Below are 11,003 nucleotides of genomic sequence, written 5' to 3' on the forward strand. Positions count from 1 at the left end.
CTTAAATCTAAACTTCCAAATAATGTTAAAGAAGCTCTATACATGTTTTAATACCAGAATACCGTCTGTGGCGTTACCCTATTCGCAGGGAGTTTGGTGTCTGGCCCTTATTCAATGTTCACAAAATGAGTGACAAAACTTTTCACACTACGTCTCATCTTTTCGACTCTAGAAAGACTAAAAGTTTACCAACGAGCAGGCAAAATAACTTATACCCCTCTATTTACAAAATGTCATAATTCGCTTATCTTAGAAAATGAGAGATTTTTTTAAATTTCATTTTTCATATGTACTAAGGTTAGTTGACACGTTTATAATGACGTTAGGGACCTATACTTAGGATTTCAAACCTACTTCTTCAGGTTTCCCTCCTTGCAGAGGCGCCGCCAAAATCCATTCGATCACTACATGCTCACATTTCGAAACGACTAACGTCTTCTTCTTTATTCCTTTTTTACAGTTATGACTCGAGGAGTGGGCCGTTCTCGGAGGGCGTGCGTTGGGCGGACGAAAGCTACCTGGGTAAGAGAGCCTTCTTCAGGATCATGTCGGACCCGCCCACTTTGGTCTTAGAGGATGTCAAAGTGGCCGACCAGGCGCTGTACACCTGTAGAGTGGACTACAAGATCCGACCCATCTCCATAACAAAGGTCAACCTGACTGTTATAGGTAAGAACCGTTTTAGACGATTAAATGTTTTAAACATGCCATTGTGTCTCACAACTTTAATGTTCATTCTAAATGGCGCAAGGCGATTTTCTTTAGCTGATGGAAAGAAAAGGTTAAGATGATCTTGAGCTTATCTTCATAAGCCAATCCCTTACCCCATTTTTTGGCAACCCAGGTATTTACTGAAGTTTCCACCAGGTAATCTTAGTCAGTATCTGAACAAACCAACTTTTGCTCCATAGTTGTTTTTATTATGTGTGTGTGTTTGTGTGTGTGTTTGTGTGTGTGTGTGTGTGTGTGTGTGTGTGTGTGTGTGTGCGCGCGTGTGTGTGTGTGTGTGTGTGTGTTTGTGCATCTGTGTGTGTTTTGTTTGTTTGTGTGTGTGTGTGTGTGTGTGTGTGTGTGTGTGTGTGTGTGTGTGTGTGTGTGTGTGTGTGTGTGTGTGTGTGTTTATGTGTGTGTGTGTGTGTGTGTGTGTGTGTGTGTGTGTGTGTGTGTGTGTGTGTGTGTGTGTGTGTGTGTGTGTGTGTGTGTGTGTGTGTGTGTGTGTATTTACTTAGTTGTATCTTATGGGAAAGGGAGCTATGCTCGTGGTGTACCGTCTCTGTATCTTGCAGTATCTAAATTGTCCTTAAATTCGTGTTTGAATTCTGCAAACACTATCATTTCGTCCAGTTTGTTACATCCACCACTCTGTGGCGAAAGCTGTTCTTTTTCACGTCTCTTCTATAACTGTACTTTATGAGGTTCTATCCATGTCCTCTTGTATTTCTCGTATCCCATTTTAATAAGTCTTCTCTATAAAGGACTTCTGTGCCTTACATGATTCTACAGATGGTCAAAAATTCTCCTCTTTCTCCTTTTTGTTCCAGGGTCGGTAACTCTAGTTTTGACAGCCTGTCTTCGTTTGACAGTTCTGAAAGTGTGGAGGTCATCTTCGTAGTTGCTCTTTGGATTCTTTCAATTTTCCTTATGTTCTTTTTTATACTGGGTGGCCATAGTGTCACTGCGTACTCCAATCTTGGTCTTATTAGTGTGACTAGTATTTTTTCACCATTTCTTCGTCCAAGCGTCCGAGTAAATAGATGCCACTTTTATTGACCTCAGCAGGTTGTAGGTTTCTCCGACAATTTTGCTTATCTGTTTATCAGGGAACATGTCCTTTGTGATGATTACTCCTAGGTCTTTTTCAAATTCCACTTTCCTTTCATCCTTTCCACCGATCTTACATTGTCCTGATATTCTGCTTTTACTTTTACTGTACCAAATTTCGTTGTACTACATTTCTTGATGTTAAAGTCCACTTCTCACTTCTGACTCCCAGATTTTATTTTCAAATCTCTCTGCAGCGACTCCCAGTCTACTTCAGTGCTCACTTTTTTCAACAATTTTGCGTCATCAGCAAAGAAGCTCATGTAACTGTCTACAACCTCCTCCATGTCATTCACATAAATAGCAAACATAATTGGAGCCAGTACCGATCCTTGTGGAACTCCACTAATCACCTCTTTCCAAGTAGAACCTATATCTCTAAGCACTACTCTCATTTTTCGTCCATGCAGGAAATCCTCCATCCGTTCCAGTAGTTTACCTTGTATTCCTCCTATAGTTTTCAGTTTTCCTAATATTTTTCAATGTGACACTTTGTCAAAATATTTTTGTAGATCTAGGAAAGCACAATCAGCCCATCTGACCCTTTCATGTATTATATCTAATATTCTTGAGTAAAAGCAGATCATATTTGTGGCACATGATCTTCCCTGCCTGAATCCCAACTGTCTCGGATTTAGTATATTGTTCTTTTCCAGATTTTTTTTTTTCATCGTTTTTGATAACTTTTTCACAAGTTTCGGCTACAGTAATTGTGAGGGAAATCGGTCTGCAATTTGTTAGGTCTTCTTTGTTACCTCATCTATATATTGGTACGATGTTGGCCTTTTTCCAGTATTCTGGTATTTTTCCTTCCTTAAGGGAACAATTTATTATATTGTATATTTTGCCTACCAGTTCTTCTTTACACTCCTCTAGTATCCAGTTTGTAATTCTATCCGGGCTTGTTATTTGATCCCATGATTTCAGCCCGTGTTGCTATTATTTCCCCCAGAGGGCGGGGGGGGGGGGGGGGGTCACTTCTCGCCCTTCATCCCAATGCCAGGCCTTTTCTCTGGTGAAAACTGATTTGAAATATTTACTCATGATCTCAGCCATTTCTAAATCTTCTGTGTATTCCATATTCCCCTGGCATAGTTTCTCTGATTCATACTTGTTTTTCAAATTTCCATTCACATATCTATAGAATATTTTTGGTTGATCCTTACATTTCTCCACTATGTCCTATCATAGATCTTTCTTCACTAAGTATTTTTCATTGATATATATTTGCCACTTTCTAGGAGTTTTACATTTTCTCCAGCTTTTCCAAGCTTTATCTCTCTCTCTCTCTCTCTCTCTCTCTCTCTCTCTCTCTCTCTCTCTCTGTCTCTCTCTCTCTCTCTCTCTCTCTCTCTCTCTCTCTCTCTCTCTCTCTCTCTCTCTCTCTCTCTCTCTCTCTCTCTCTCTCTCTCTCTCTCTCTCTCTCTCTCTCTCTCTCTCTCTCTCTCTCTCTCTCTCTCTCTCTCTCTCTCTCTCTCTCTCTCTCTCTCTTTCTCTCTCTCTCCTTTTTTCCTCGCTACAATATATGTTAAACCAGCACTTATTATCTGCCTTTTCCTTTTTTTGTCTTGGTACATGTTTATCTACCCCTTCATTATAGATATCCTTTAGAATCTTCCATTTTTCTTCCACTTGCATCTTTTCATTGTGAAATTTATCCCAACTCACTTCTTGAATTTTTTTCTTAAGATTCATAAAGTCCGTTTTACTATATACCAGTCTCTCTTTTCTGTATTTCTCATTTTTCTTTATATACATTTCCTCGTTTAATTCTGGTTCAAGTAATATGTGGTTACTCTTCCCAACTGGTGTCTTGTATTCAATTTTATCCATAATTTCAGCTTTTAACGTAATGAATAAATCCGGTTTTGACGGTTCTTCATTATTTCAATATATGGTGTTTTCTTTTACCCATTGTGTCATTGTATTTTCCATAGTCATGTCAAGTAATGCATTTCTCCATAATTCTTCTCCACCTTTCATTGTCATCTCTTCCCAACAGATTTCTTTGCAGTTAAAATCCCCCATAAGTATCACGTTTCCTTCATCATTCAGTACCCCATTTGATGAAATCCTTATATTTTCTAACATTTTAGAGTAATCTCTCTCCAATATCTCGTTTTTGGGGGCACATAGATTGCCACAAACATTCTTTTTATTCATGTCTTTGTTTTCAACTCTTATCGTGATCATTTCCACAATGTTCCCTCCTGTAACCTTCATCACATATAAGTTTTTCTTAGCCAAGAACGTGACCTCTCCACCTTGTTTTTCCTCTCTATTTCTAAGCCAATGATTATATAATCCATTTCCAACACTTTTAGGAGATAGTAGACCCTTTAATTATGTCTCTTCAACTGCCATTATGTCTGGTTTTGATTCTGACAAGTACTCATGAAGCTCATTTAATCCTAAAATTAGACCATTTATATTAGTATAAGCTACTTTTAACTTTCTATACTCTCTCTCCATCTTTCTCTCTCTCTCTCTCTTCCCTTTTCATGAAGATACAATTTTCTCAGCATCATATCTAACACTCTTCTTTTTTTTTTCTTTTTTTTTTCTCGGAGTCCGTTCTCTTCTCGTTTTTTTTTTTTTTTAAGCTTCACTTCTTAATTTATTCTCTTTTTATCTTTCTTCAAAGTTCATATCTATTTTTATCCATTCATCTATATAGTGCTCAGTATTACCTAACTTGCTTTTGTTAGTATTTCTTCCGCTGCCCTCTGTGACCTTAATTTGATCTTTAGGGGTCGATTTCCTTCTTCTGCATACCTTCCTATTCTATGAATTTCCTCTATTTCCTTTTCTAACTCTTGTTCCTTATCTTGTATTACTCCCAAAAACATCTATCGCCAAATCTTTCTCTTCTTTTTCTCTCACGAATCTAACTAGTTTTTTTTTCAAACCAAGTACTACTACACACTTCTTTTTGTCTACTGTATTTCTCACTAAATTTTCCTTTTCTTTGATTACCTGAAGGACTGTTTCCTTAGTTTTCTCTTCCATTTGTTGTTACACAATTTCTTTAAAAGATACCTTATTTTTTTCGTGATCTTCTTTCCATTGTTTCTTGAGTTGTAACATTTTTCCTCATCTATAATTCCTCCAGTTTTTTTCGGTTAGTTACTTTCATTATTTCATTTACCTTTTCTATGGTCGTATCATTTGTTGCATCCTTGCTTTCCAATTCCTCATTTTCACGTTTTACCTCAGCCACTTTTTTTTTTTTTTTTTCTAGGGCATTCATTTCACGAATTGTTTGAACATTTTCTTTCTTTAATTCACTAATCCCTTTGTAATACACTTCATCTTGATTCCTGACCCTTGAAACAAATTCCATCAAAGCTCTTATTTTTCTATGTCTATAATTTACTCGTTAAACTGGGTGGAAGTCTCCTTCGACCCATAGATTCTTGTAGAAGTGACCTGTGATTATCGCTTCTAATACAGACACGAAGTAGGTTACAAAGGAGTCGGCCTGCATGTTTACGTATTGTCGTCCCGTAATCCTCGGTGTCTGCACTGAGTAAGTTGCCTTTGAAAAGGATCAATAATTCCCGGCCTCATGGAATGGAGACTTTCAGAAAACCAAAGCACTTTTTGCTGTGAGATGCAGCTTTAATCGAGTTAATGGAATATTCAAATGTCCCCTGACTATCTAACCTTCTCATCTCTTATCGTGATTACTTGAATGAAAACGATCAAAGAGGGGTTCGAGGATGGATACCATCCATGGCGCTCTTCAACAAAAAACAGGGCTACGGATAAGATCCCAGACTTGATGGGTACGCCAACTCCTCGACCAGGTTGTCAGTCAACAGTTACGCTTCGTCCACTTTATCCAATCATTTTCTACGTGTAGATAAACAAGACAAAAGAAACAAAATAAAAAACAGAGGATCCTCACGGTAGAAAACATGTTCCTATGACTAAGCTCGTCACCTTTGTCCTATTTATATGAACTGCTGAGGCAAGTAGCAGTCACCGTTAGTTGTTGTTGTTGTTCGTGTGTGTGTGTGTGTGTGTGTGTGTGTGTGTGTGTGTGTGTGTGTGTGTGTGTGTGTGTGTGTGTGTGTATTCACTTGGTCTTTGGATCACGTGTTGGACTCGTGATCAACAGCTATTTCCCTCCTGGAAGAGAGCTCAGAGCTCGTAGGTCCGATCTATGGGTAATGCTATGACCTTGCACACACACACACACACACACACACACAACTCCCCGCCCACGAGAGTCAGAGTAACGACCCGAAGCACAGCGGTACCAAAATAATTTCGGCCCTGGGCAGAATTCGAACCAGGAACTCCAGGCCACTATCGTGGCAGTTCAGTGCTCTACCAACTGCGCCACCGAGTGTGTGTGTGTGTGTGTGTGTGTGTGTGTGTGTGTGTGTGTGTGTGTGTGTGTGTGTGTGTGTGTGTGTGTGTGTGTGTGTGTGTGTGTGTGTGTGTGTGTTTGTGTGTGTGTGTGTGTGTGTGTGTGTGTGTGATTCACCATGGTCTTTGGATCAAGTGTTGGACTCTTGATCGACTGCTATTTCCCTCCCGGAAGAGAGCTCAGAGCTCATATATGACCGATCTATGGGTAATGCTGTGGTCTTACACGTACACACACACACACAGCTCCCCGCCCACGAGAGTTGGATTAACAACCCTCAGCGCTGCTATAGTGAGATTACTTCAGCCTTGGGCGGGATTCGAACCCGGACCACCGTAGTGGCAGCCGGGAACTCTACCAACTGCTCCACGAGCTGTTTGTGTGTGTGTGTGTGTGTGTGTGTGTGTGTGTGTGTGTGTGTGTGTGTGTGTGTGTGTGTGTGTGTGTGTGTGTGTGTGTGTGTGTGTGTGTGTGTGTGTGTGTGTTTCTGTGTGTGTGTTTGTGTGTGTTTGTGTGTGTGTGTGTGTGTGTGTGTGTGTGTGTGTGTGTGTATGTGTGTGTGTATGTGTGTGCGTGTGCGCATGCGTCCGTCGTGTGTGTGTGTGTGTGTGTGTGTGTGTGTGTGTGTGTGTGTGTGTGTGTGTGTGTGTGTGTGTGTGTGTGTGTGTGTGTGTGTGTGTGTGTGTGCTTGTCTACGCCTGTGTATGTTTTTATATTGGGGAGGCGGGTGGGTGCTAGGGGCGTGCATTTGATAATGTTTGTTTGTGTGTGCGTGTTTTTATGAGTGTGTGTGTATGCCTGTATATGTCTATATGTATGTATTTGTGTCTGCTGTGTATGCTGTTATTGTTGAATAACGAAATAATATGCTACTAAGTATTTCAGTGGCTTTGACCCATCGTTTTTCGCTCACATTTCCGAAATAAACATTCACATCAGTATGACATATTAGCACAGCCTAATTCACACACTGTCCTAATTTTTGACGTTATAGTGCATTCACAAGTGTATTTAATTACGGCGTTTACTCTTGATATTAAGTGTGTCGTAGCCGACACCCGTGAAGTAAATCGAACAGGTGAAGTCATGACGTCATCACAAACTACCTCGTGTATCCCAACTTCACTTGTTCGATTTACTTCACGGGTGTCGGCTACGACACAAACGTTACATGGTGGTTTTATAAGATCGTAAACAGAAAAGCGGAAGAAGAGATGCCAATTGCATGAAAATAAATGTCTATTGGTAAAGAGTATTTGTCAAAAGCGAAAAATATGTTTTAGTCCTTTCATCGCTACCTTCGAGTCCCCTTCCCTGTTCAGTCTATATTCTGATTTCTATATTGTATCTTCATCATCATTCTCCTATTTCTACGTCGATCATTGAGCTCAGAATTCTTCCAATGATGGAGTCTTCAAAGACTTCAAATTTTCATTTTCTCTGCTTGGTTAGTGTCCATTTTTCTTTTCTTGCTAACCTTGTTGTTTACTTCTACATTGGTGAATTTAATGTTCCAGACTGTAGTCTCCTCTACATATACAATGTAACCTCCGAGGGAGACTCAGGGGGTTGTCAGATTTTATATATTTACAACGATTGCCATATATATATATATATATATATATATATATATATATATATATATATATATATATATATATATATTTGGCTTGTAACCACGAGGAAATTAAAGATCGGAATACTGAACGTTTTCGTCTATTAAGACATTTTCAAAGTACATAGTGTCACAACAAAGTAAAACTTAAATACAATAGTATAGAAAACAGGAGAGGTCACATTAGAGAGCACATTAGTATCTTTATTCAGCGCTGCTATCCTTTCGTGTATTTTGCTGAGCATTTCATTCCTTTCCATTACTAGGGCTCCTAAATATTTAGATTTGTCTGTGCATTACGTATCTAGGATTCCGATCTGCATATCTGCATGCTACTTCTATTGCCATCTCTTCTTATTTTTATGATTGTGGTCTTAGTCTCATTGTACACCAGACCTACTTGCCCTGCTATACCCTAGAATGGTATGAACATTTCGCTGAATTCGCCCATATTCTCAGCTGTCATCACCACGTCATCTTCATACGCTGCGTGGGCAGCGGTGAGTATGACAGGAAAGCGAGTATGTAAAGGGCATATAGTCTATTTCGGATCTTATTGTAGAGAAGAACAAGAGTGATATTTCTAGCTACCCCTTGCGGGGTAGTTCACCACAATATACTTTCCTATTTGCTACTCCGTAAACACAACGCACTTGGGGCTCGGATTTCTATTTTATAAATTTGTTCAAAGTTTTACTATTGTCTGGCTGCACATGGGGATTTTGGAAGGTCAATGGGTTCAAAAGATTCTTTCAGAAAAGCGACCCATCTTTTTGGACTTTTTAAAGCTGACTAAAAGTTGCTTTAATTGACCAAAAACAAGATTTCAGAAAAGGACACTAGGTCTGAAAGGCTGATATATATATATATATATATATATATATATATATATATATATAATTTTTTTTTTATCAGAGATTTCCCTCTAAGAAGAAAAAGCAAATTTGCTTAGACTTAACCACAGGACACTAAAAGGAAAACAAGAGGGCTTAATCAGTCAGTTATATTGAGATATGAGATTACATATTTGTCCCTCAATTGACAAATGAGAATTAAGAATTGCATTGTACGTAATTGCATTGAAGATGTTAATGGTTCAGACATAGGTACCACCTGGCGCATAGGTACCTCGTCACGTACAGGCTTATACTCGTATTCCCATTTGAACACACTTATACATACACTACAGATTATCCTGGTACTTGAATAACTACATTTCATTTCCAAAGATTTTTTTGTTTTTTGTTTTTTAGGGTTAGAGTTAAATTTAGGTGAGGTATGGTTAGGTTAGGGATTATTCACGAACTCCTCCTAGGTTTTTGCAGGTAGACCCCTATAACCATATACATTTTGAAACCTTATAACCCAAGATACTTGGATAACTATCTTTCAGTCTTTCATATGTCTGTCTGTCTGTCCGTGTGTTTGTTTGTTTCTTTGTTTGATCAAGAACTCCTTCTAGGGTTTTGGAGATAGACTCCCGTAACTATATATATTCTGATACCCTATCACTCCAGGTACTTGGATAACTATATTTCATTTAAAAAATATTTTGGTTAAGGTTAAGGGTTAAAGTTAGGTCGGGTATGGTTAGGTTAAGAATTATTCATGAATACCTCCTAGGTTTTTGCAGATAGACCCCTATAACAATATATATTCTGAAACCTTATAACCCTAAGTAATTGGATAACTATCTTTCATTTGTCTGTCTGTCCGTGTGTTTGTTTGTTTCTTTGTTTGTTCACGAACTCCTCCTAAGGTTTTGGAGATAGACCCCCGTAACCATATATATTCTGATACCCTATCACTCCCTTGGATAACTATATTTCATTTAAAAAATATTTTGGTTAAGGTTAAGGGTTAAAGTTAGGTCGGGTATGGTTAGGTTAAGATTTATTCACGAATACCTCCTAGGTTTTTGCAGATAGACCCCTATAACAATATATATTCTGAAGCCTTAAAACCATAGGTAATTGGATAACTATCTTTCATTTGTCTGTCTGTCCGTGTGTTTGTTTGTTTCTTTGTTGTTCACGAACTCCTCCTAGGGTTTTGGAAATAGACCCCCATAACCATATATATTCTGATACCCTATCACTCCAGGTACTTCGATAGTTATATTTTAATTAAAAATATTTTGGTTAAGGTTAAGGGTCAAAGTTAGGTCGGGTATGGTTAGGTTAGGGATTATTCACGAACTACTTTTAGGCTTTTGTAGATAGACCCCTACAACCTTATATATTCTGAAACCTTATAACCTAAGGTATTTGGATAACTATCTCTCATTTGTATCTACTATAATAAAGTCTGTTTGTTTATTCACGAATTCCCGCCCCCCCAAACCATATATATTCACTATAACTCGGGCTACTTGGATAATTAGATTCTATTTCCAAAGGGCGTCTCCCTCCTCAAATTAATTTTTTTCTTACTTTCTTAACATTTTTTTTTTTTTACCATTTCCATTGAGTTATATGGATACGTGTAACTTTTTCTCCACAATATATATATACATATACATATATATTATACTGCTACTGTCCCTCCATTATACTGTTCCCCAACCCCTTGTTGCTGTCTTGTACCATTTCTCTGAATATTCATTTCCTTTTCTTGCGTACCTTGTGGTGGGGGATATATTGCTGCCACCAAGTATTCCCACTTGGACCGTAAGAGTCGAGAAAAACGGGATGGGGATTGGGACTAGGCATCCTTCTCCCCGTAGCCCCACAGAGAAAATTCCTAAAAAAAGTAAAGGCATAAGATGGTCTGGAAGTTTTCCAACTAGTACCATAAGGTTTGGTTTTTTTAATGTGCGTGGATGTGGTACAGATGAGAGTAAAAGGGAAGAGATAGCATGTTTGTGAGAAGAATAATGAATGTGTTGGCTTTGAGTGAAACTAAGTTGAGAGGGAAGGACGATTGTGAGTTTGGGAGTGCAGTTGGGAGGTTCTCAAGAGTAAAGAGAGGGCGAGGGAAAGAAGGGGTGGCTATACTAGTAAGTGAAGAGATAGGTAAACGTGTAGTGGAGTGGAAGGAGGTTTCTTCAAGGTTAATGTGGATGAAGGTGAAACTGGGAAAGGAGATGTGGGTTTTTGTAAATGCATGTGGGCCCGGTAGTGAGAAGAGTGTAGAAGAAAGGGAGGCTTTTTAGATAGATTTAAATAAGTATATAGAGGGATTAGGGAG

General features: G+C 38.6%; 1 protein-coding gene across 1 annotated transcript in view; it reads left to right on the forward strand.

Annotated features, from left to right (window-relative positions):
- The first annotated feature begins 461 nt into the window (after positions 1–461).
- Positions 462–11,003, forward strand: part of LOC143041048 (nephrin-like) — a 570,810-nt gene continuing 560,268 nt past the window's right edge. The window contains exon 1 of the mRNA XM_076212666.1: positions 462–669. Within this exon, the coding sequence (XP_076068781.1) occupies positions 546–669 (124 nt within the window). The 5' untranslated portion in view covers positions 462–545. The remainder of the gene's footprint in view (positions 670–11,003) is intronic.

Source organism: Oratosquilla oratoria, chromosome 30 (assembly GCF_046742065.1).
Source record: "Oratosquilla oratoria isolate Oo_2021 chromosome 30, ASM4674206v1, whole genome shotgun sequence".
In the NCBI taxonomy this organism is placed as follows: domain Eukaryota; kingdom Metazoa; phylum Arthropoda; class Malacostraca; order Stomatopoda; family Squillidae; genus Oratosquilla; species Oratosquilla oratoria.